This window comes from Hemicordylus capensis, chromosome 6, assembly GCF_027244095.1.
Source record: "Hemicordylus capensis ecotype Gifberg chromosome 6, rHemCap1.1.pri, whole genome shotgun sequence".
In the NCBI taxonomy this organism is placed as follows: Eukaryota; Metazoa; Chordata; class Lepidosauria; order Squamata; family Cordylidae; genus Hemicordylus; species Hemicordylus capensis.
Window position 1 is genome coordinate 14,243,830 of NC_069662.1, and position 26,742 is coordinate 14,270,571.

At 42.9% G+C, this 26,742-nt stretch overlaps 1 protein-coding gene across 1 annotated transcript; it reads left to right on the top strand.

Annotated features, from left to right (window-relative positions):
- Window positions 1–25,546, top strand: LOC128330922 (vomeronasal type-2 receptor 26-like). Its single transcript, XM_053264288.1, has 7 exons — window positions 1–288; window positions 4,600–4,827; window positions 18,227–18,496; window positions 21,868–22,083; window positions 22,702–22,929; window positions 23,357–23,483; window positions 24,557–25,546. The coding sequence occupies exons 1-7, from the start codon at window positions 1–3 to the stop codon at window positions 25,456–25,458; spliced, it is 2,259 nt and encodes a 752-aa protein (XP_053120263.1). The 3' UTR covers window positions 25,459–25,546.
- The last annotated feature ends 1,196 nt before the right edge of the window (window positions 25,547–26,742 follow it).

A 26,742-nucleotide genomic window follows, 5' to 3' on the forward strand; every position in this document is an offset into this window, starting at 1 on the left:
ATGCCTAAAAATTACCAGCATGTTCTTGCCTTCATCTTTGCAATTCAAGAGATCAACAGGAATGACCATCTCTTACCCAATATCACACTGGGATTCGAAATCTATGACAATGTTTTCAATCCTCTGAAAGCCGTTGGGAACACTCTGCAGTTCCTCTTCACAGGGCAGGGGAATCCCTTGAATTACAACTGTGACGGGAAGCAGCAGCTAGTCCTTGCCATTGGTGGGCTCACCTCCCCAAATTCCATGCAGATGGCCAGTGTCTTCAATACCTACAAGATCCCACAGGTATGTCTGTTCCTAGCGATGACTAGCTGTAGTCATTCAGAAATGGCTATGTTCCTGAGGTAGCTCAGTTTGGAAGCAGCTTTTGAGAAGACAAGGCTTCCTTGTCTGGAGGAGGAAAACGTCTTTTTTCGTTCCTAACGAAGAAAGCAAGAGGGCAAGCAAACCAACCAACAAGGGGGAAAGGAGAAGGTAAGTTTGTTAGGGTTAGTCTTTTATAGGGTTTAATTTCTGGCTGTACCCCTACTAATTGTGCAAAGAGGCACCTTTTAGATGAGGTGATGATTCTCTTTATTTAGCGGGGGGAGAGTAACTGCCACAATCCAACCGCAGCACACTATCTTCAATGACTGTTGCTGGTGTGTATATTTCTTTTTAGATTGTGAGCCCTTCAGGGACAGGGATTCATCTTATTTATTTATTATTTCTCTATGTAAACCACTCTGGATAGTTTTGCTGAGAAGTGTTATATAGATATTTGGTGTTCTTGTCTGGCTAGGGGTTCATTTTTGACAGGGCAGTTTCAATTTCAGTTTCAGTTGTGCCTAGAGAGAAAATGGGTGGGGATTAGCTACCGCTATGCTCTGAAGGTGGCTCTTTTTGGAAGCCACCCTTGAGAAGACAATGCTGAGACAAGGGCAGTTTTTCTTTTTGGAGATCTGTGAGCAGGAGTTTGGTAACAGACATCAAATGAGTTTTGTGAGGGGTTTAGTAGGGAAGTTGCATGTGGGCCCAGAGGTGGTCTCCCTTTATCAGAAACAAGACACCAAGCATGAAAAAGTGAGTACTGCCCCACTTTTGTAACTTTCCTGGAGCAAGAGCTTGATACCTTTAATTAGATGATGATTGCAGCTTAGACCAATCTGTGAAGGAAACAATCTCTATGTCTACATTCCCACAGAACATGAAACCGGAGGTGAAGTGACCTCCAGTTTCAAAAACTGTATGTCTGAATGTGGACAACCACAGTTTCAACAGAAAATGAAGTTGCGGTTTTCCTCCTCTGAGAGTGATTTGCACTTTTGGTTTGTAATGAGGACCACCACCTGGACAGTTCCACCTGAGGACTTGGAACCCCAGTTCCAAACCACAGTTTGTTATATGCAAATGCAGCCACTATATTCTAAATTCTAAATAACCAATAAAACCAGTTATGAAGCAAGAATGCCAGCAGAAGAGGGGGTGCCTCCCAGAGTGTGACTATCTGCCTGAGGTACAGAAGTTGTGGGTGTGCGTTCGGTGCAAAGAGCTCCTGGCTCTCAGGTAACAAGTTCAAAGAGCTCCTGGCTCTCAGGTAACAAGTGCATTCTTTTGAAGCAAAGATGGCGGACCTGGAGAAGCTCAGGGAAGCAGAGAGCTTTGTGGATGAGAGCCTCAGGAATGTGATAGAGGGATCCTATTACCATGCTGACTGCTCCTCTACTCTCATAGATGATGATGATGATGATGATGATGATGATGATGATGATGATGATGATGGTGATGATGGTGATTATGATGATGATTAATTCAATTTCTATACCGCCCTTCCAAAAATGGCTCAGGGCAGTTTACACAGAGAAATAATAAATAAATAAATAAGATGGCTCCCTGTCCCCAAAGGGCTCACATTCTAAAAAAAAAATGAGATAGAAACCAGCAACAGTCACTGGACGTACTGTGCTGGGGGTGGATAGGGCCAGTTACTCTCCCCCTGCTAAATAAAGAGAATCACCACAGTGAAAGGTGCCTCTTTGCCCAATTAGCGGGGATGAAGATCTTAGGGATGTAGGGCATCAGTCTGAAGAAGTGAGGACTGCTCTCTTAGAAGGGACACCTTCCTTGGGTAATGCTCCCAAATCCTCTAACACATACGATACTCCTCCGGGGATTGGGGACCTCCTAGTAGTGGGCAATTTGATAATTAGGAACTGGGGAAGGGGAAGAAGAGTGCCACAAAGATGATCAGGGGCATGGTGCACCTTTCTTATAAGGTAAGTCTACAGTGTCTGGGGCTTTTTAGTTTGGAAAAGGGGTGGCTATGGGGAGACATGCTGGACGTTTATAAAATTATGCATGGAAAAGAGAGAGTGGACAGAGAGAAATCTTTCTCCCTCTCTAACAAATCTCATGGGTCTGAAGGCCAGGTAAAATAGGACAAACTAAAGGAAGTCATTTTTCACAGAGCAGAAAATTAATCTATGGAATTCTCTGCTTTGGGATGTGGCAAATATAGAACCCCCCCCAAAAAAGGCATGCCCTCACCTCTTGCCAGTTGGCTTCTCAGAGGCATCTGGTAGGCCACTGTGTGAAACAGCAAGGCTGTTCTTATGTTCTTGAATGGAAAGGTTTTCATCCCCTTCCAAGTCCTTAGAGTGTTTTCTCAAAAAATTAAGGAATAATTACTCAGTCTACTGTGCAATGTCTTATTTTCAATACATTATTATTGTCATTTTCTTTCTATATTAGGGCCACAACTCCCCTGAACACATTTTCTTTCAAACTGTGCTTCAACCTTGCCCCACCTTTCACTTTCAAGTAGGAATAGTCTTTAATCTTTCTTCATCCTGTTTAGAATCCTATCCCAGTATAAGACTCAATGGTACCAGTAGTTCCTACTCAAAATAGAAGTATTGTCTTATCTGAAATATTTGATGGAAGCTGAAATTTAGTGAATTGAAGAAGTAATAATTTGATCAAGAACAAAGGGATATCCTTTTAATACTGTTTTTAAAAAACAAAAAACAATTTCCCCCCCTTTTAGCTGAGTTATGGATCTTTTGACCGTGTGCTAAGTGATCAAACCCGGTTCCCTTTTTTCTTCCGGATGGTTCCAAGTGAAGACCTTCAATATATCGGGATTATTTTTCTGCTGAAGCATTTCAAGTGGAATTGGATCGGTCTGCTCACATCAGATGATGACAGTGGAGAGACATTTCTTCAAAATATGAGACCAAGACTTCTCCAGAGCAATATTTGTATTGCTTTGGCACAATCCATTCCAAAAGTAACAAGTCGCACATCAAATACACACACTGAAAAAATGCTGTTGGAAATAGCTAATGCTGTCTGGAAGGAAGCAAAGATGAATGTGGTTCTTGTCTATGGGGATAGTCATTCTATGGAGGGTTTACGAATAATCTTAGAATCCTACGAATTTCATCATAAGCTTCCATTGGAGAGAGTGTGGCTCATAACTGCTCAGTGGGATTGCACAACTCTTTCTTCATGGGATAAATTCACAGGGAAATCCTTCAATGGTTCTTTGTCATTCACACTTCACAGAAAAGTGGTTCCAGGATTTCAGGACTTTCTTGAGAACATAACTCCATACCAGTCTATGATATATTTCATCCATCAGTTCTGGTGCTTTGCATTTTTCTGTTCACTCCCAAAGCATGGCTTATATGTTCCAAATCAAGACAACTGCACTGGGGAGGAGAAACTGGGGAGCCTCCCTGAATCTGTGCTTGAAATGGGCATGTCTGGGCAGAGCTATAACATCTACAATGCTGTTTATGCTGTAGCACATGCTCTCCATTCTATGTATTCTTCGAAAGCTAAACAGAAAGAAATGGAGAAACACGGGGGAAAGAGTCTTTTGTTGTGGCCTGTATGTTTCCTCCGCTTTGTTTCCATGTCACTTCTCATTGTATTAGTTCATAACTCATACTAGCAGTTGTGATATAATGTCTGATTGTGGCATGCAGTTCCTGACATCCTGATTAGCAAAGCACTGGTGAAGCAGTGTGAGTTGGTTTAGGCGGAGGAGAACAAACTCATTCAGAATCACACAGAATCACCCATGATCTTCATGGCTAAATGGAGATTTGAATTTGAATTTGAAAAATTCAATTGCAAATCAAATCAAATTGCCCTTTTAAGGGAAGATACAATTATTATGTTTTCAACAAAAATAAATTTCAGGAAGCAAACCTTATATCAAACATCTTGTAAATGTTTATTCAATATTCAGTATTGTTTGATGTTTTAATATGGCTGATACCCATTCCACAATAAGGTAAATGGATATCAGTTTTTCCAAAAGTCTTTCCCTTTGTTATAATTATCCCCAAATTGCTTTGTATATCAATTTATATGTGAATATTCACTGCTGTAAGATCCTGTACTATTCTTCAACAGAAATTGCTATTGCTTCCAGTGGCTTCCTACCAATATAAACATGCTTAAAGGTATATTCCTGATAGGTATATAGTATTTCTTCTCAGTGACATCTTCCAGTTGGTGATCAAGGGATTTGTGGTTAAAGTGATAATGTTAATGCAATTTTCCACATTTTGACCCAGGGTGTGGACTTTTTCTCCTCCCAATTAGCTTCATGCTTTTCTGAGCAATATCCATTTCAACAATAGTGCTGGGGAAGAAATCTTTTTTGATGAGGAAGGGAGCCTGCCCTCAGGATACGATATCATCAACTTGGTCGCATTCCCCAATGACACCTTCCAGAAAGTCCAAACTGGAAGGATGGATCCCCTGGCTCGTGAAGGAAAAAGGTTCACCATGAATGCAAGTGCTACTGTATGGAACCACAAGTTTAAAGAGGTATGGAGACCTGTCCCGCCTCACCTTGCTGGGTTCCCTGACTTTAAGGGGTTTTCTCACAACCCAGCTCCAATATCAGGAGTGAAGAATGTTGGGAGGGAGAAATGGGCTGAAAGGAATGGAGTGCCCTGATGGGGGATGCTCTGTTTCTCTCCTCTGGGCAAAGCTCCAGGAGTCTCAGATTGAGGACTCCAGCAGTAGGGTCCAGGTGACCTCCCCCACTCCCTGACAGAGGAAATTATCAGCCTGACCCCAGACTTGCCTTGACCATGTTTGATGCCTCTGACCTCTTTTTGTCTGCCTGCAGTCAGACCCACCTTGGCTTTTGCCTGGTTCAGGGATTAGACTCCTATTCCATACTCTTCATATGTGGGTATTTAGTTTTGAGAATAATAGAAGTGGGGGGAAATCAGAACATTCTTCCTTGTTCCTGTTAGATGCAACCCCGTTCCCGGTGTGTCGAGAGCTGCCATCTTGGATCCAGCATGATTGCCCAGCAGGGAAGACAAATTTGTTGCTATGATTGTGCTCAGTGTCCTGCAGGGAGGATTTCAACACAGACTGGTAAAAATATGTATATTGGGAAACCAAATTCAAATGTTTAAAATTCTCTATCTAATTTCTACATCATATAGATGACTGAATTTCTCAACATACTTCTGTTGAACTCAAGTACTAGTGCCAAGATCTGAGGGTTTTATTTAGTCTAGCAAATCTTTTCACTTGGAAAACTTTCCCTACTCCTTCTCCAGGAGCAGCAATCTGCCCTCTGCAGCATCATCTAGGATTTAATTTTCAGGAATTAGCACCCTTGCACGGAAAAGAAACATCTTGTTTTCTTACAACTAAATTCTCAGAATATCTAGGCTTTTCATGTGAAGCCAGAATCTGTAACCTTTCCAAAATTAGAAAGAGTTTATGCAGTATAGTGACTATGGCATTTATGATGAGCATTCCTTTAGTTTAAGTTTTCAGGTGCTGGCCTTTGCAGAAGAATATCCTGGATTCTTTGAAAGTTAAAACAATAAGCTTCAGTGGCCAATGTTCCCATTAGAAAAAGTTGATGCTAGGTGATATGCATAGATGCTGCTGAAGGGGTCAACGAATGGAACACTGCTACTCACTTGAGGACAGTGCATTTGGATGATTGCTCCTTCCCCCCAGAAGCATTCTTCACCAGTTGGAAATATGTCCCTGAGGGTCATGTAGCTCTCAGGGACATAGTTTTGACTGGTGCAGAGCACTTCTGGGGGAAGGAGAGATCATCAAAAATTATTCTCTCTTTCATAGGTGCTGGTGCTGTATTACCCTTCATAGGTAGTACCAGCATTTTGCAACTCAACATTTCTGCCAATATAGACAAAATAAAACAATGCCAAAAAAATGCCTAAAATGGCACAGTGCCTACTAATGAGAAACATCAACTGTTCTGCTCCTGAATATGGACAAAGAGATTTTATCTTATTTATTGGTTTTGTGTTTTTAATTTTCATATTGCCTCCTGTTAAAATTCTATGTATAATAGGGAAGAGCAAAACATTTTGGATGTTCCGGAACCGAAACGAAAAACCCAATCACCATCCTGAAATATTTTGGAGCAGAAACAAATCGCCCTTGTTTCGGTTCCGAAAATGTTGTCGTTTCGGCCCTCCATTTTGTGACCGAGAACGTGCTTCTCCTTTCTCCTCCAATTTGAGTTCTGATGTGTGCTTGAATTTCCTGCCTTTCAGCCTCCCATTGACTTCCGCAAAGTTCCGAAATGTGCTTCTTCTTCCGCCTCCATTGAGTTCAGTGACATGTGCTTGAATTTCCTGCCTTTCAGCCTCCCATTGACTTCCGCAAAGTTCCAAAATGTGCTTCTTCTTCTTCCTCCATTGAGTTCGGTGACATGTGCTTGAATTTCCTGCCTTTCAGCCTCCCATTGACTTAAATGCAAGTTCTGATGTGCAAAATAATGCCCATATTTGGCTCTACAGGAGCCAAATTAATCTCCCATTAGCTAAGGGGAGATGGAGGAGGGGGCAAGTGGGGGGGGGGATTTTGTGAGATGTTTTCAGGAGGGTATTAAAGGACCAGCAGCCGTTTCTTCCTTGCTGCTGCCTTGTGTGGGGAGAGAGCTCTTTTGCATGATTGCTCAGCCTTGCCATCCCACATCCACCATTGCCTCCAACCATTGTTCAGCATTGCCACCATTGCCACCTTTTTTTCTCCAGCAATTTTTTTAATTGAGAAAAAGAAGAGGAATCCATCTTTTATTCCTTCTGTCTTGCTAACACGGAAAGCCTGCTACCTGAGCCATCCTTGGACCGTGGCTGAGCTATCCTTGGACCTGGGGGATCTAACACAGGCTTCTTTGGAAGAGGTCTAATGATTGCCTCCTTAAGACAAGGAGGCATCCTGCCCCCCTCAGAGGAGCATTTATGATTACCACCAGGCTTTCTACAACAGCCCCCCTGTTAGATCGAACAAGCCATGTTGGAGAAGGATCAAGTGAACAAGTGGTAGGCCTCACTGCTCCAAGCAGCTTGTCCACCTCATCAGGAGTTACAAACTGAAATTGATCCAGTCAAATCACATAAGAGGAGTTTTTGGGCACCTCCAGTTCAGACACCAAATTAATTGTGGTTTCTCCATCTATGTCTGTCCGAATCCGAGAGATTTTATCTGCAAAAAACTCAATAAACACATCACAGTGGGAAACTGATGACTCCAAATTCTGGTTCAAGGTGGGGGGTGGATACTAGTCCCTTCACAACCCTGAACAACTCCACTGGACATGAATTCGCAGAGGCAATATGGGCAGAAAAGAACCACCTGTTTGCTGCGCGTGTTGCCTGAGCATAGATCTTTAGATGTGCTTTATGTCGCTATCTGTCAGATACGAGTCTTTCTCCACTTGCGCTCCAATCTCCTCCCTTGCCACTTCAGCCCCTGTAGATCTTCCGTATACCAAAAGGGGCCAATTTTGAAGTGGGTCAAAGGGGACGTTTGGGAGCAATCGTGTCTACTGCCCTGGTGAGCAAGTTGTTCCAATTCTCAACCAGGGTGTCAACACGATCACCGGCAAAGACAACACTGAATCCTTTCAAGGCTTCTTGGAATCCTACTGGATCCAATAACCTCTTTGGGCGGAAAATTCTAATAGGCCCATCACCCCTGTGGAGGTGGGAAGTGCTTGTAAGTCCAATCTTAACCATCCATGACAATGGGGAAATCACAGGCGTCCCCACCCACAGAACACCACCCTGATCAGAGTCAAAGACCAAATCAAGCATGTGACCTGCAATATGCATCGGTCCAGAGACCACTTGGGATAGGCCCATAGTTGTCATGGCCGCTATGAACTCCTGAGCTGCCCTGGACAGATTGGTCCCAAAATGAACATTGAAGTCCCCCAGCACCAAGAGTCTGGGAGACTCCAATGCAAGTTCCGCGACCAAGTCCATGAGCTTACTAAAGGATTCTGTTGAGCAACGGGGCAATCGGTACACCAACAGAAGTCCCAATCTATCCCTGGTCCCCAAACTTAAGTACACACATTCAATATGATCTGATACCCTAACAGGGACCATGGTAAGGGAGATGTTATCCTCCACCTCCCCACCCACGTCCCCTCACCCGCTCCTCTACAGAATATCCTGGAGGGAGAAACTGGGACCAGAATGGTCCACTAGCCTCCCCCAACCAAGTTTCACTAATACGTACCTGGTCGGCTCCCTCAACCATGATCAAATCAGGGATGAATTTAGGTTTATTTTGGACCATCTTGGCATTACAGAGGAGCAGGGTAAGGCTTTGTGGATTGTTGGCAGTGACCCCCAAGGTCAATGAGCTGGCAGGACAGCCGGAAGGAGAGACAGTTATTAAATTTCTGACTACCTTCCCCTGGAATGGCCTGCTGACCTGCCAACATTACTTCTTCTATTCCTCACCACTACCAGGATAGCTGTCCCATAGTCAACAAGGGCGATGTCAAACAGATGTGCCAAAAAATTGTGTGCCACCATTGTTGTTGTTGTCATCATCACTCTTTCAACTTGCGCAGCTGAGAGGGGTGCAAAACCTTGCTATTCCACTGGCAGAATATGTTGTTTAGCAGCATCCTTACTTTACTTGCTTTGGAAACCCGGTTCTCTTCTTTGCAAAGCTCTACTGTTGTTGGTGACGTGTGCTTTTAATGCAGATTTGGGACAGAAAGAGTGGGGGTAGTGGTAGTGCTCCAATGGGTGCCTGCCACCACCCAGTTCCCATAGGGATTGGGCAAATGACTGGGTTTTGGTGATTTGTTGAAGTTTGAGTGTCTTTGGGGCAGATTCGGGGCGGAAAGGGGGCATCTGGGGTAGAAGAGTGGGGTGGGGTGATAGTGCCCCAATGGATGCCTGTCATCATCCAGATCCCAAAGGGATTGGGCAAAGGGATGATTTATGGTGATTTGTTGAAATTTGAGTGTCTTTGGGGCAGATTTGAGGCAGAAAGGGGGCATTTGGGGTGGAAGAGTGGGGTGAGGTGGTAGTGCCATACCCCAGTGGGTGCCTGCCACCACCCAGATCCCAAAGGGATTGGGCAAAGGGCTGATTTTTTGTGATTTATTGAAGTTTATGCGTCTTTAAGGCTTTTCTCCATAGCAATAATGGAGGTTTCAGCAGCCCCATAACTGCACTTGGGGTGCTAACCCATGGGGTACAGGGTTTTGTTGTTTCTGAGGTGTTCTGAGTGTCTATTCTCTGGTAGCATATGGGATTTATAATGACAAACCATGAATCCACTCTCATTTGCTACCAGTGAAACTACACTAAGAACCCCTCAGAAACAACAAAACCCTATACCCCATGGGATAGCAACCCATGCGGGTGGTTGGCACCCTCTGTGCACTACACCTCCACTCACCCTGGGCCACCCCAGCACCCCGAAAGTGCAGTTATGGGGCTGCTGAAACCTCCATTATTCCCTATTGAGAAAAACTTTAGAGACACATAAACTTCAAAAATCACTTTAAAATGGTCCCTTTGCCCAATTCCTTTGAATTAATTCTGTTACCTTCCTGGCCCCCTTTGGACACTCCCACCCACCACACCACACCCTGGGCCACCCATTTCCCCACAATGTGAAGAGATGCATTTGCTGAAACCTCCATTATTCCCTATTGAGAAAAACCTTAAAGACACTTAAATTTTAAAAATCACTTTTTAAAAAATCAGCCTTTTTCCCAATTCCTCAGAAATAATTCTGGTAGCTTCCTTGCCACCACTAGGCACTACAACCAACTATACTCCACCCTGGGCCATCCCTCTCCCCCTGACATGAAGGAGAATATCTTAAAGATGTGTGAACATCAAAAAAATCACCAAAAATCAGTCCTTTGCTCAAGTCCTCTGAAATTTGAGTGGTAGCCTCCACCCATTCGGCACTTCCATCCCATACCACTCTTTTGTCTCCAGGACCAGTTTTTTGAATGCTAATCAGTTCATATTCAGATTTGAATTAATTCAGAACCAAATCGAATCTGGGGTGATTTGGATGGGTCTGATTTGGATCCAAAATGAAATAGGGGTGTTTTGATTTGGGTCCAAAATCAAACATCGAATATCCGAAATGCACACCCCTAGTGTAGATCACAGATAAAATGAAATAAATCATTAAATTAAAATCTATAAGAACAGCAAAAGTAAGAGCAGCTTAAAATCTATCAATGTCACATGAGAGGGAGCAAACGTTAACAACCCGTTCTGTAGTAAAACAAGAAAGTCAACAGAATCCAGTTAAAGTTGAACAATGTTTGTGTATCTTGGCAAAACAAAGACTTTGTTGATGTATTTCAGATGCAGACCAGTGTGAGATGTGCCCAGAAGATCAATGTCCAAATGAGAAACAGGATCAATGCATCGCCAAAACAATGACCTATTTATCCTATGGAGAACCATTAGGAGCAATTTTGATTTCTTTTGCTCTTTTGTTTTCCCTGATCACCTTTGCTGTGATTGGGATCTTTGTTCTGCTCTGCAAAACTCCCATTGTGAAAGCCAATAACTGGAGCATTACTTGTACCCTTCTCTCCTCTCTGCTGCTTTGCTTTCTCTGCTCCTTCCTATTCATTGGTCAGCCTAGGAAGGTGACCTGTCTCCTCAGACAAACCGTGTTTGGTATCACCTTTACTGTCGCACTTTCCTCTGTGTTGGCTAAAACCATCACTGTTGTTCTGGCCTTCCTGGCCACCAAGCCGGGAAACAGGATGAGAAGATGGATAGGGAAGAGGCTGGCAGTATCAGTCATCATTCTCTGTTCACTTATTCAAATTGGCATCTGTGCTGTATGGCTGGCAAACACTCCCCCTTTCCCAGAGTTTGACATGCACGCTCAGATCAGTGAGATCATTGTGCAATGCAATGAAGGCTCAAACACCATGTTCTACATCGTCCTGGGCTACATGGGTTTTCTGGCCATCATCAGCTTCACTGTGGCCTTCCTTGCAAGAAAGTTACCAGATAGCTTTAATGAAGCCAAGCTGATCACCTTCAGCATGCTGGTCTTTTGCAGTGTTTGGGTGACCTTTGTCCCAAGCTACTTGAGCACCAAGGGGAAATACATGGTGGCTGTGGAGGTCTTCTCCATCATGGCCTCTAGTGGTGGACTGTTGAGTTGTATCTTCCTCCCCAAATGCTACATTATGATTCTTAGACCTGATCTGAACACCAGAGAGCAACTAGTAAGGAAACAATATTGAGACACTGGACTCTTTCAGCCTTTTCTTGTTCTTCGGCACCATGTCTTTCTTCATTATATTCCCATATTAGTAGCGAAGGAAGGCGTAGATTAGAGAATACAGTCAACATGGGTGGTATCGGTGACTAAACGTGGGTGATATCGGGACAATGGGGGGAACTGTGGAAGAGCTGCTTGAACAATGAGCCATATTGCACAGCTCTGGCACTGCTTTGAAGGACACATCAGCCCGGCAGCACCATATTTCCAGAATGTATCACCGGATGTCAGTCAGCCTACAGTATTGGCCACAGAATAATAGTTCTCAAAGAAGGGAGGTATATGTAGACAACCTTATACTTAAGGTTAGGTGAAAAAAGAATGGCTGACATCCAGACTAACACAGTGTGTGGTCATCCAATGAAGCACATTTGTTTGAAATGCATTCTACATTCATCCAGATCATGTTGCAATGCAATGAAGGGTCTGAGGGTCTCTTACATGGGCTTTCTGGCAATCATCAGCTTCACTGTGGCCTTCCTTGCTAGAATGTTACTGATGGATTTATTTATTCAGTCAATCATTTATTTAACATATCTTTATACCACCCAATACTTACGTCTCTGGGCAATTTACAACAAGATAAAAACAAATGTAAAACATTAGTTAAAAACAAAATAAGAAATTTTAAACATAACAATTTAATTTTTAAAAAACAATATCCTAAAAACAACATTAAAACAATTTAATGAAGCCAAGCAGATCACCTTCAGCATGCTGGTCTTCTGCAGTATTTGGATGTCCTTTGTCAAAAGCTACTTGAACACCAAGCAGAGATACATGGTGGCTATGGAGGTCTTCTTCATCTTGGTCTCTAGCGGTGAACTGTTGAGTTGCATCTTCCTCCCCAAATGCTACATTATTATTCTTAGACCTGGTCTGGACACCAGAGAGCAACTAGTACGGAAAATGAATTGTGGCATTGGACTCTTTGGTTATTTTTGATGAGTTTTCTACTATTTCCTACTATTTCCTACTATTCCTCCTATATTAGTGGTTATGCAAAATAAAGATACTATTTCAAACAAAGTCATCACCCTGGATGCTAAAGTCTGGGAGACGTCAAGCTCTGGCTACTTGCACATAAAAATGTCACACAGTTCCTGATTATTTCCCCTTCTTTGTTCAACATTCCATTCCATCTTTCTTGTCCTTTTTAGTGTCCACACAATTATGTCTGTAGCTGTCCCTCATTTTCAAATTATCTTTGCTTTGAAAATGTACCGCAAGAGACAGAGGAAATAAGTTTTGGTTTGGTTTCTGGATGGTTCCTCTGCTACGGTATTGGTTCTAATTTTGCCAGTCTCTGCCGCCGTGCCAGCACAATGAGGTGGGGTTCTGGGTTGTGCCCCCATTCCATGAGGCAGTCACGGGCACCATCATGCTCCCCTCCACGTGACAGGGATCGGCCAATTAGGGAAGGAGGTGGGGCGATTGGGTGCCGGCTGCCTCCGTTCCGTTCAGTTGCTCCACAGCTTGGCACCCACCCAACACCCTGTACTCAGTGAGGGATAGCCGGTAGCCTGTGGGGGCCAAGTAGGAAATTTTTGGGTCGCACCAGATTGGCACTAGGCATGGCCTTTTTTGGCCTACTTCTCACTGAGTCCTTTGGCTTTCAGTCATAGGTTGGCACTGAAGGAACCGTTCACTTGGCAGGAGAGTGCTGGTGTTGGGTAGGTAGATTGAATAACGGTTTTCGGCTGGAGGCCAATTTGGGGTGGGAGCAGGGCCAGATTAAGCTAGTGTAGGGCCTGTAACATATGTCATAAAGGGGCCCCAAATATTTAAAATGCACATAAATTTAAAAACATAAATTATTTACTTGCTTAGTAAAGTCATTCAATTTTTTCATTTGCTATACGTACCATAGGATAGCCAAGGCAATGTTAAGAAGTGCTGCCAGGGCTGGACTGGGGACACTAAGATGGCGGTGGAATTTATGCGGAGAGGGCGCCAGGTTTTGAGCAGAATGGCTACTTAAGGGTGGGAGTATTCATTGCTGCCGAGTGCAGCGGGGCACAGTCAACATGGAGACCAGGGTTCCCTTGAAGGTGTACACGTGTGCATGTGCTCACACGGTTTTTGATGTAAGCTCAGTTAATTTTAGATCCCGCTCAGATTGAATCAGGAAGGCCCCACTCTGAATGCACATGGTGCCCACACACTGCCTTGATACTGTCACTCAGAACAAAACTCATTCGACACAGAAATGAAAAATATTAGAGAGAACACCAATGGAGACCAGGGCTCCCAGAAGCGTCGTGTATCAATGGCACATATTGCAAAACGTGCTTGGAGTGCAGAAATGTGAACATGCATGCATACAGATCAGCAATCATGTGCACTGGCCACAGATTTCACAAGTGTTGAGCACAACACATGGATACATGAATGGCTGCCATTCATTCTAAGCTCTACGACTGCAGTGGGGGAGGAAGGGGCTTAATCTTTGCAAGGATGAAAGCAGTGACCTCCACCTTTGACCCAGCTTCTGGAGGGAATATAGTATTTTTGCATGCATGGAGATGTACCTGTCTCCGTGGAAACACAGCTGCAGCTCATTCAGACATGTCCTCGTGTGTCTATTCCAGGGGGCCAAGGAACAGCCTTCCAGGGTTTTTGCGGCCCAAAGGGTTGGGAATGGCGGGGGTGGCAGGCCGGACTGTGGGCACTGAGAGGGTGGGGCAATGATTGTGGGGAGGGCGCCGGGTTTTGAGCAGAATGGGTAATTAAGGTGGGAATTCGGGCACAGGGGCACCCCGCAGGTCGTGGCGCACCGGAAATATGCCCTCTTGCTAGGAGATCCCCTGTATTTGTAAAAGGGAATCCAGCTTGCTGGATTCCCATTTACAAGTATACCCCCTACCAAGCAAGCCTGTGAGCCAGTTCCATGAATGGGGGGTAGTCCAGTTCTAAATCAGACTGGCACCCTCCCCCATACACCTTATGAGGACTGGCCTGGTTCATCCTCGGACCACCCAAACAGGCCTGGCTCTGTCTAAGCTGGTTCGCACAACCCTATTTCTCTCCCTACTTTGTCTACACTAAGCCAGAAGCAAAGCCTGCTTGGAGTCTGCCGTTCCCCAAATCTCATCCTTCCCTAACTTCTCTGAATGTCCGGTGCACCATTATGGAATATTTCATCCCACTAATTCTTCTACTCTCTTTTCTTTCTAAAGAAGAAAGCAAGAGGGCAAGCAAACAAACAAAGAAAGGGGAAAGGACAAGTTAAGTTAGTTAGGGCTAGTCTTTTATAGGGTTCAATTTCTGGCTATCCCCCTACTAATTGTGCAAAGAGGCACCTTTTAACGTGGTGCATCTCTTTATTTAGCAGGCCCTATCCACCCTCAGCACAGTACCTCCAGTGACTCTTGCTGGTGTCTGTCTTATGTTTCTTTTTAGATTGTGAGCCCTTTGGGGACAGGGAGCCATTTTATTTATTTATTATTTTTCTGTGTAAACAGTCCTGAGCCATTATTGGAAGGGTGGTATAGAAAATGAATGAATGAATGAATGAACGAACGAATGAATGAACAAATGAATGTAATGTATTTGTTTCACTAATTTACTTTCATTCTCTTTTAATAAATTTGAATTTGTTCACTGAAACCTTGTTTTGTCCCTTTGTTTTGTTATTAGTTCCATATCTACCACAGAGGGATAGACATTACAGTAGCAGCCCTAGGCCCCGCATCTTGTAACCATGGTTTCTGCCATAACACAGGTCCGGATGATCAAAGACAGCAAGGTTACTGAACATGAACAAAGGTTCTGCACTATGTCTGAATCCTGAAATTATTATTTTATTTTTACAAACTTGGGTAGATTTTTTCCTGACCATGAATCCATTTATATACCACATCTTTGCAGTGGAGCCTAGAAACATTTTCATTCACTGGTTTGTTTTCTTTCTGGTCGATTGACATCTAATAGTCAACTAAGCCCTGCTTTGGGCCATTTTGAGGGAAGACCTTGCTGATGAATGCTAGGATACCCCATGGAAGTGGAAGAACGGGAATGTTCTGCCTGACATTTTAGAAGATAGGTCACTTTGCCTATGTAGGACACATTGGCGATCTGTACCCACTCATTATAAAATCAATGAAATATATATAAATAAAATATAATAAAATAAATCATCTGGACGCATTGACCAGATGCCTCTTACTGCATGTTTCCCTTTCTTCTCACTCAAAGCAAGGCCCAATGACCAGCAGGCACTTGGGTCCCCAAAGTGTTAACTGAATCCTGTTATTGCCTGCTAAACAACAAATATTGTTTAGGAGGGAATAAGAAATGTTCTCGTGGATTGTATAGGGACCAGAGGACAGCAGGGAAAGTGTCAATCCACCCTGTAATTATCAAAATCATTATTATTCAGTTCTGCTTCTTGTGGAAGCCCCATGGCTAGCTAGAGGTCATTTAATGATAAGATTGGTTAATTATAACTCAGTAGCTCATACTAGGACACATTCACTCAGTGTTTTAAGGATTTTAAAGTGCCAGTGTGTGCCCTAGAACTCAGGAGACGTTAACATGAAACAAACAAGGCTCTGTCAAATGGAATTTCTGTGTTGGTAAAGTTCTTTGTGGGTAGCCTTCTCTAGCTGACAAAGCAAGTGTACAGCTGGGGTGAGATTCAAAATTTGCAGGAGCTCAGAATGGTTCGGTTACTACCATTCCTCCTATATCTGCCTACTATTTTCAGCAGGCAAAGACATCTGCGCAGAATTCAGCACAATTCCAAGACAGGTTCCAGAGAAGACATTACCATTGGGGAATTTGGATCCTTCTTACAGGGTGTTGTGCTTCTATTCAACTTTACTGTACCACCAGACATATCCACCACAGGATAGTGAGTATTGGATCTTTTGTTTTAATGGTTGTATTGGGTCTTTTAAGTAGGGTTGATCTAATGTATGCCTATCTGGTTTAAATTATTCTAGTGGAGATTCATTATCAATGGCAGCTTCTGATATGCCTCACATGGAGGCTGCAGCATCAAAAGTCACAACAGTCTCAGGAATACAGTTCCAGCTGACAGTTGGTCAGGAGTCATATTTTCAAATTTCCAGTATTAAATAGCTTTTCTCTATTTTGGTTAGAAGTGGGACAATCATCCTCTACTCCTGCTTTCCCTGAGTGGAGGATGTCTTTGAAGCTCTATTAGATAGACAGTCAAAACCTCTGAAAGGACATTTAGCAGCACAGGTATAGCTCAACCTTGCCTGGAAAAAGAAACTGGCAGGCATACAGAACAAGGATGCAGAGGGGCAGGGAGAAAGCAGCTAAATAGAACTGGTGCAGTAGGGAAGCAGCAAATTATGAGACCCTTCCCTTCCCCAGGAAGCCCTCTGGGCCACCTGAAAATCTGCACAGCCCTCAGGGAGATATTTTCTGGTGGAACACCTGAAGAGAGGGCTTTTGGGGGAAGGGGAATGGGCAGAAAATGGCTGCTTCCCTGCTGAGCACGTGCAGTTAGTTAGGAAGTTCTGTTAGATGACTTTCTTGCTGCACCACCGAATCCTTCCTCTCTATGTCAGCAATATTACCCGCTGTTTGGGCAAAACCTTTGTGGTTGTCCGTGCTCTGGAGATAGCATTTGTGCTATTGTCATAGGTGTTCAGCTGTGTATGCAGGGAATTGGGGACAGAGAGGACCTCAGTCAGGTCTGTCATAATGCTCCCTCTCTCCCCTGCCAAGCAGTTATTATGCTGGTGTATGGTGGAGGGGTGGAGGTTTGCATCTGGACAGACAATGGATAATACCCACTTTATTCCTCTCCAATGGTTCTTTCCAGATCATGACTCTACTCCTGCCTCCCCTGAGTGGAGGCTGTCTTTGAAGCTCTATTAGATAGAGAGTCAAAACCTCTGAAAGGAAAATCAGACACACCAATTCTCAGCAGGAATATTGATTGGTATTGCTACATCTTTCACATTAACCTATGGTCTTAGGAACTCACCCTCATATTGTCCAAATGGAGAGGATGCCACTTTTTCTTTATTAAGGGCAGTGGCATCTCTAAGACCTCCTTTGTCATACAGCTATATGACAAATGGCGATAGTGGGGTATCAGTGGTAGAGCATCTTTTTTGCATGCAGTGGGTCCCATGTTCAATCCATGACACCTCCAGGTAGGGCTGGGAAAGACGCCAGCCTGGAACTTTGGATAGCCAACACCAGTCAATGTGGACACTACTGAGCAATAGTCTGACTCGGATTAGAGCAGTTTCCTATGTTCCTAGGAATTCATGAAGGGGAGCTTTCTCCCAATGGCTGCATATCAACAATGGGGAAAGATGTACTGGCTGCATATCTATATGTCAGAAAAAATATACAGCTGGTCTTAAAGTCATTCAACTATGTTTGCTTGTTTAACACATTTGTATTCTGACCCAAATGCAAGTCTCTGGGCGGTTTACAACAAAACAATAAAAACAACCAATAAAAAGATTAAAACATTTCAGCCATTAAAATTTAAAATGTTAAAACCATTAAAAACACAATCAAACTATTATATGTTGTCTTCCATACTTGCAAGCAGAATAAATAGAAATGCAATAGACTTGTTTTGCTGATCTATGCATGTAAAACTACATTAAAATCTCATTGCAGTTTAATGCCTAAAAATTACCAGCATGTTCTTGCCTTCATCTTTGCAATTCAAGAGATCAACAGGAATGACCATCTCTTACCCAATATCACACTGGGATTTGAAATCTATGACAATGTTTTCAATCCGCTGAGAGCCGTTGGGAACACTCTGCAGTTCCTCTTCACAGGGCAGGGGAATCCTTTGAATTACAACTGTGACGGGAAGCAGCAGCTAGTCCTTGCCATTGGTGGGCTCACCTCCCCAAATTCCATGCAGATGGCCAGTGTCTTCAATACCTACAAGATCCCACAGGTATGTCTGTTCCTACAGAGGAGTAGCTGTAGTCATTCAGAAATGGCTATGTTCCTGAGGTAGCTCAGTTTGGAAGCAGCTTTTGAGAAGACAAGGCTTCCTTGTCTGGAGGAGTAAAACGTCTGTTTTCTTTCCTAAAGAAGAAAGCAAGAGGGCAAGCAAACCAACCAACAAGGGGGAAAGGAGAAGGTAAGTTTGTTAGGGTTAGTCTTTTATAGGGTTTAATTTCTGGCTGTACCCCTACTAATTGTGCAAAGAGGCACCTTTTAGATGTGGTGATTCTCTTTATTTAGCAGAGGGAGAGTAACTGGCCCGATCCAACCACAGCACAGTATCTTCAATGACTGTTGCTGGTGTCTATATTTCTTTTTAGATTGTGAGCCGTTCAGGGACAGGGATTCATCTTATTTATTTATTATTTCTCTATGTAAACCACTCTGGAAACTTTTGCTGAGAAGTGGTATATAGATATTTGTTGTTGTTGGCTGGCTATGGGTTCATTTTTGACAGGGCAGTTTCAATTTCAGTTTCAGTTGTGCCTAGAGAGAAAATGGGTGGGGATTAGCTACCGCTATGCTCTGAAGGTGGCTCTTTTTGGAAGCCACCCTTGAGAAGACAATGCTGAGACAAGGGCAGTTTTTCTTTTTGGAGATCTGTGAGCAGGAGTTTGGTAACAGACATCAAATGAGTTTTGTGAGGGGTTTAGTAGGGAAGTTGCATGTGGGCCCAGAAGTGGTCTCCCTTTATCAGAAACAAGACACCAAGCATGAGAAGATGAGTACTGCCCCACTTTTGTAACTTTCCTGGAGCAAGAGCTTGATACCTTTAATTAGATGATGATTGCAGCTTAGACCAATCTGTGAAGGAAACAATCTCTATGTCTGCATTCACACAGAACATGAAACCGGAGGTGAAGTGACCTCCAGTTTCAAAAACTGTATATCTGAATGTGGACAACCACAGTTTCAACAGAAAATGAAGTTGCGGTTTTCCTCCTCTGAGAGTGATTTGCACTTTTGGTTTGTAATGAGGACCACCACCTGGACAGTTCCACCAGAGGACTTGGAACCCCAGTTCCAAACCACAGTTTGTTATATGCAAATGCAGCCACTATATTCTAAATTCTAAATAACCAATAAAACCAGTTATGAAGCAAGAATGCCAGCAGAAGAGGGGGTGCCTCTCAGAGTGTGACTATCTGCCTGAGGTGCAGAAGTTGTGGATGTGCGTTCGGTGCAAAGAGCTCCTGGCTCTCACGTAACAAGTTCAAAGAGCTCCTGGCTCTCAGGTAATAAGTGCATTCTCTTGAAGCCAAGATGGCGGACCTGGAGAAGCTCAGGGAAGCAGAGAGGTTTGTGAATGAGACCCTCAGGAATGTGATAGAGGCATCCTATTCCCATGCTGACAGCTCCTCTGCTCTCATAGATGATGATGATGATGATGATGATGATGATGATGATGATGATGATGATGATGGTGATGATGGTGATTATGATGATGATTAATTCAATTTCTATACCGCCGTTCCAAAAATGGTTCAGGGCAGTTGACACAGAGAAATAATAAATAAATAAGATGGCTCCCTGTCCCCAAAGGGCTCAGATTCTAAAAAAAAAAAAAGAGATAGAAACCAGCAACAGTCACTGGACGTACTGTGCTGGGGGTGGATAGGGCCAGTTACTCTCCCCCTGCTAAATAAAGAGAATCAGCACAGTGAAAGGTGCCTCTTTGCCCAGTTAGCGGGGATGAAGATATTAGGGATGCAGGGCATCAGTCTGAAGAAGAGAGGAATGCTCTCTTAGAAGGGACACCTTCCTTGGGTAATGCTCCCAAATCCTCTGACACATAGGATACTCCTCCGGGGATTGGGGACCTCCTAGTAGTGGGCAATTTGATAATTAGGAACTGGGGAAGGTGAAGAAGAGTGCAACAAAGATGATCAGGGGCATGGTGCACCTTTCTTATAAGGTAAGTCTACAGTGTCTGGGACTTTTGAGTTTGGAAAAGGGTTGGCTATGGGGAGACATGATGGACGTTTATAAAATTATGCATGGAAAAGAGAGAGTTGACAGAGAGAAATCTTTCTCCCTCTCTAACAAATCTCATGGGTCTGAAGGCCAGGTAAAATAGGACCAACTAAAGGAAGTCATTTTTCACAGAGCAGAAAATTAATCTATGGAATTCTCTGCTATGGGATGTGGCAAATATAGGAAAAAAAACCCAAAAGGCATGCCCTTACCTCTTGCCAGTTGGCTTCTCAGAGGCATCTGGTAGGCCACTGTGTGAAACAGCAAGGCTGTTCTTATGTTCTTGAATAGAAAGGTTTTCATCCCCTTACAAGTCCTTAGAGAGTTTTCTCAAAAAATTAAGGAATAATTACTCAGTCCGCTGTGCAATGTCTTGTTTTCAATACATTATTATTGTCATTTTCTTTCAATACTACGGCCACAGCTCCCCTGAACACATTTTCTTTCAAACTGTGTTTCAACCTTGTCCCAGCTTTCACTTTCAAGTAGGAATAGTCTTTAATCTTTCTTCATCCTGTTTAGAATCCTATCCCAGTATAAGACTCAATGGTACAAGTAGTTCCTACTCAAAATAGAAGTATTGTCTTATCTGTAATATTTGATGGAAGCTGAAATTTAGTGAATTGAAGAAGTAATACCTTGATCAAGAACAAAGGGATGTCCTTTTAATACTGTTTTTAAAAAACAAAAAACAATTTCCCCCCCTTTTAGCTGAGTTATGGATCTTTTGACCCTGTGCTAAGCGATCAAACCCGGTTCCCTTTTTTCTTCCGGATGGTTCCAAGTGAAGACCTTCAATATATCGGGATTATTTTGCTGCTGAAGCATTTCAAGTGGAATTGGATCGGTCTGCTCACATCAGATGATGACAGTGGAGAAACATTTCTTCAAAATATGAGACCAAGACTTCTCCAGAGCAATATTTGTATTGCTTTGGCACAATCCATTCCAAAAGTAACGAGTCGCACATTAAATACACACACTAAAAAAATGCTGTTGGAAATAGCTAATGCTGTCTGGAAGGAAGCAAAGATGAATGTGGTTCTTGTCTATGGGGATATTCATTCTGTGGAGGGTTTACGAATGATCTTAGAATACTGCGAATTTCATCATAAGCTTCCATTGGAGAGAGTGTGGCTCATAACTGCTCAGTGGGATTGCACAACTCTTTCTTCATGGAATAAATTCACAGGGAAATCCTTCAATGGTTCTTTGTCATTCACACTTCACAGAAAAGTGGTTCCAGGATTTCAGGACTTTCTTGAGAACATAAATCCATACCAGTCTATGATATATTTCATCCATCAGTTCTGGTGGTTTGCATTTTTCTGTTCACTCCCAAAGCATGGCTTATATGTTCCAAATCAAGACAACTGCACTGGGGAGGAGAAACTGGGGAGCCTCCCTGAATCTGTGCTTGAAATGGGCATGTCTGGGCAGAGCTATAACATCTACAATGCTGTTTATGCTGTAGCCCATGCTCTCCATACTATGTATTCTTCGAAAACTAAACAGAAGGAAATTGAGAAACTCGGGGGAAAGAGTCTTCTGTTACGGCCTGTATGTATTTCCTCCTCCCTGTTTGCATTTCACTTCTCATTGCATTAATTCATAACTCATAATAGCAGTTCTGTGATATAATGTCTGATTGTGGCATGCAGTTCCTGACATCCTGACTAACAAAGCACTGGTGAAGCAGTGTGAGGTAGCTTAGGCTGAGAGAGAACAAACACCCAGAATCACCCATGAACTTCATGGCTAAATGGCGATTTGAATCTGAATTTGGGAAATTCAATTGGAAATCGAATCAAATTGCCCTTTTATGGGGTGACACAATTATTATGCTTTTCAAAAATAAATAAATTTCAGGAAGCAAACCTTATATCAAACATCTTGTAAATGCTTATTCAATATTCAGTATTGTTTGATGTTTTAATTTATATGTGAATATTCACTGCTGTAAGATCCTTTAATATACTTCAACAGATATTGCTATTGCCTCCAGTGGCTTCCTACCAATATAAACATGCTTAAAGGTATATTCCTGATAGGTATATAGTATTTCTTCTCAGTGACATCTTCCAGTTGGTGATCAAGGGATTTGTGGTTAAAGTGATAATATTAATGCAATTTTCCACAATTTGACCCAGGGTGTGAACTTTTTCTCCTCCCAATTAGCTTCATGCTTTTCTGAGCAATATCCATTTCAACAATAGTGCTGGGGAAGAAATCTTTTTTGATGAGGAAGGGAGCCTGCCATCAGGATACGATATCATCAACTTGGTCACATTCCCCAATGACACCTTCCAGAAAGTCCAAACTGGAAGGATGGATCCCCTCGCTCGTGAAGGAAAAAGGTTCACCATGGATGGAAGTGCTACTGTATGGAACCACAAGTTTAAAGAGGTATGGAGACCTGTCCCGCCTCACCTTGCTGGGTTCCCTGACTTTAAGGGGTTGTCTCACAACCCAGCTCCAATATCAGGAGTCAAGAGGGTTGGGAGGGAGAAATGGGCTGAAAGGAATGGAGTGCCATGATGGGGGATGCTCTGTTTCTCTCCTCTGGGCAATGCTCCAGGAGTCTCAGATTGAGGACTCCAGCAGTAGGGTCCAGGTGACCTCCCCCACTCCCCGACAGAGGAAATTATCAGCCTGACCCCAGACTTGCCTTGACCATGTTTGATGCCTCTGACCTCTTTTTGTCTGCCTGCAGTCAGACCCAACCTTGCTTTTGCCTGGTTCAGGGAGTAGAGCCTGAATATGTGGATATTTGGTTTTGAGAATAATAGAAGTGTGGTGAAATCAGAACATACTTCCTTGTTGTTCCTGTTAGATGCAACCCCGTTCCCGGTGTGTCGAGAGCTGCCATCTTGGATCCAGCAGGATTGCCCAGCGGGGAAGACAAGTTTGTTGCTATGATTGTGCTCAGTGTCCTGCGGGAAGGATTTCAATACAGACTGGTAAAAATATGTATATTGGGAAACCAAATCCAAATGTTTAAAATTCTCTATCTTATTTTCTACATCAAATAGATGACTGAATTTCTCAACATACTTCTGTTGAACTCAAGTACCCTCTGTGCACTACACCTCCACTCACCATGGGCCACCCCAGCACCCCCCAAATGCCGTTATGGGGCTGCTGAAACCTCCATTATTCCCTATTGAGAAAAACCTTAAAGACGCGTAAACTTCAAAAATCACTTTAAAATAATCCCTTTGCCCAATTCCTTTGAAATAATTCGGGTAGCTTACTTGCCCCCTTTGGACACTACCACCCACCACACTCCACCCTGGGCCACCCGTTTCCCCCCTATGTGAAGAGATGCATTTGCTGAAACCTCCATCATTCCCTATTGAGAAAAACCTTAAAGACACTTAAATTTTAAAATTCACTTTTTTAAAAAATCAGCCCTTTTCCCAATTCCTTAGAAATAATTCTGGTAGCTTCCTTGCCACCACTAGGCACTACCACCAACTATACTCCACCCTGGGCCATCCCTTTCCCCCCAAACTTAAAGGAGAAAATCTTAAAGATGTGTGAACTTCAAAAAAATCACCAAAAATCAGCCATTTCCTCAAGTCCTCTGAAATTTGAGTGGTAGCCTCCACCCAATAGGCACTTCCATCCCATCCCACTCTTTTGGCTCCAGGACCAGTTTTTTGGATGATAATCAGTTCATATTCGGATTTGGATCAATTCGGAACTGAATCGAATCTTGGGTGATTTGGATGGGTCTGATTTGGATCCGGAATGAAACAGAGATGTTTTGATTTGGGTCCAAAATCAAACATCAAATATCCATAATGCACACCCCTAGTGTAGATCACAGATAAAATGAAATAAATCATTAAATTAAAAACTATAAGAACAGCAAAAATAAGAGCAACTTAAAATCTATCAACGTCACATGAGAGGGAGCAAACGTTAACAACACGGTCTGTAGTAAAACAAGGCAGTCAGCAGATTCCAGTTAAAGTTCAACAATGTTTGTGTATCTTGGCAAAACAAAGACTTTGTTGATGTATTTCAGATGCAGACCAGTGTGAGATGTGCCCAGAAGATCAATGTCCAAATGAGAAACAGGATCAATGCATCCCCAAAAGAATAACTTATTTATCCTATGGAGAACCATTGGGAGCGGTTTTGATTTCTTTTGCTCTTTTGTTTTCCCTGATCACCTTTGCTGTGATTGGGATCTTTGTTCAGCTCCGCAAAACTCCCATTGTGAAAGCCAATAACTGGAGCATTACCTGTACGCTACTCTTCTCTCTGCTGCTTTGCTTTCTCTGCTCCTTCCTATTCATTGGTCAGCCTAGGAAGGTGACCTGCCTCCTCAGACAAACCGTGTTTGGCATCACGTTTACTGTTGCTCTTTCTTCTGTGTTGGCCAAAACCATCACTGTTGTTCTGGCCTTCCTGGCCACCAAGCCGGGAAACAGGTTGAGGAGATGGATAGGGAAGAGGCTGGCAGTATCGGTCATCATTCTCTGTTCACTTATTCAAACTGGAATCTGTGCTGTGTGGCTGGCAACCACTCCCCCTTTCCCAGAGTTTGACATGCACTCTCAGATCAGTGAGATCATTGTGCAATGCAATGAAGGCTCAAACACCATGTTCTACATCGTCCTGGGCTACATGGGTTTTCTGGCCATCATCAGTTTCACTGTGGCCTTCCTTGCGAAAAAGTTACCTGATAGCTTTAATGAAGCCAAGCTGATCACCTTCAGCATGCTGGTCTTTTGCAGTGTTTGGATAACCTTTGTCCCAAGCTACTTGAGCACCAAGGGAAAATACATGGTGGCAGTGGAGGTCTTCTCCATCATGGCCTCTAGTGGTGGACTGTTGAGTTGTATCTTCCTCCCCAAATGCTACATTATTATTCTTAGACCTGATCTGAATACCAGAGAGCAACTGGTTAGGAAACGATATTGAGACACTGGACTCTTTCTGCCTTTTCTAGTTCTTCAACACCATGTCTCTCATCATTATATTCCCATATTAGTAGTGAAGGAAGACGTAGATTAGAGAATACAGTCAACATGGGTGGTATCAGTGACTAAGTCTGGGTGGTATTGAGACAATGGGGGGAACTGTGGAAGAGCTGCTTGAACAATGAGCCATATTGCACAGCTCTGGCACTGCTTTGAAGGACACAGCAGCAATGCAGCACCATGTGTCCAGAATGCAGCACTGGATGTCAGCCAGTCTACAGTGTGGACCACAGACTAATAGTTCTCTCAAAGAAGGGAGATAACTGTAGACAGGCTTATACTTAAGGTTAGGTGAAAAAAGAATGACTGACAACCAGACTAACGCAGTGTGTGGCCATCAAATGAAGCACGTGTGTTTGACATGCATTCCACATTCATCCAGATCATGGTGCAGAGCAATGGGGGGTCTGTTACATGGGTTTTCTGGCCATCATCAGCTTCACTTTGGCCTCTCTTGCTAGAATGTTACTGATGGATTTAAATTTATTTATTTGTTTGTTTGTTTGTTTGTTTGTTTGTTTGTTTAGTATTTAATGTATTTTTATACCGCCCAAAACTTACGTCTCTGGGTGGTTTACAACAAGATAAAAACAAAAGTAAAACATTAGTTAAAAACAAAAACAAGAAATTTTAAACAAAATTTAAAATTTTTGAAACAATATTCTAAAAATAAACATTAAAACAATTTAATGAAGCCAAGCATATCACCTACAGCATGCTTGTCTTCTGCAGTGTTTGCATGTCCTTTGTTCCAAACTACTTGAGCACCAAGGAGAAATGCATGGTGGCTGTAGAGTTCTTCTCCATCTCGGCCTCTAGTGGTGGACTGTTGAGTTGTATCTTCCTCCGCAAATGCTAGATTATTATTCTTATACCTGATCTGGACACCAGAGAGCAGTTTGTATGGGGAAAGAATTGTGGCATTCAAGTCTTTGGTTGTTTTTGTTGAGTAATTTCCTACTATTCCTCCTATTTATTATTTTATTTATTATTTATTATTAAAACTTTTATACTGCCCTTCCAAAAGTCCCAGGGTGGTTTACATTAAAACACCATTAAAATCAGTTAATAATTAAAATAAAAATTATAAAGCATAAAACAATAATTAACAATTAAAAACATTGTAAAATAGCAATTAAATAATCAGAACCATTTAAAAACAAGTTTTATAAAGCTGAGAAAGCCTGGTTGAAGAGATGTTTTTTCAGAAGTTGTTTAAAAATTG

Coding starts and splice junctions, on each gene's coding strand:
- LOC128330922 (XM_053264288.1), top strand. CDS start 1: ATGCCTAAAAATTACCAGCATGTTCTTGCCTTCATCTTTGCAATTCAA. Junction 18,497..21,867: donor ATACCTACAAGATCCCACAG/GTATGTCTGTTC, acceptor TCACTCCCAAAG/CATGGCTTATATGTTCCAAA. Junction 23,484..24,556: donor AAGGATTTCAATACAGACTG/GTAAAAATATGT, acceptor GATGTATTTCAG/ATGCAGACCAGTGTGAGATG.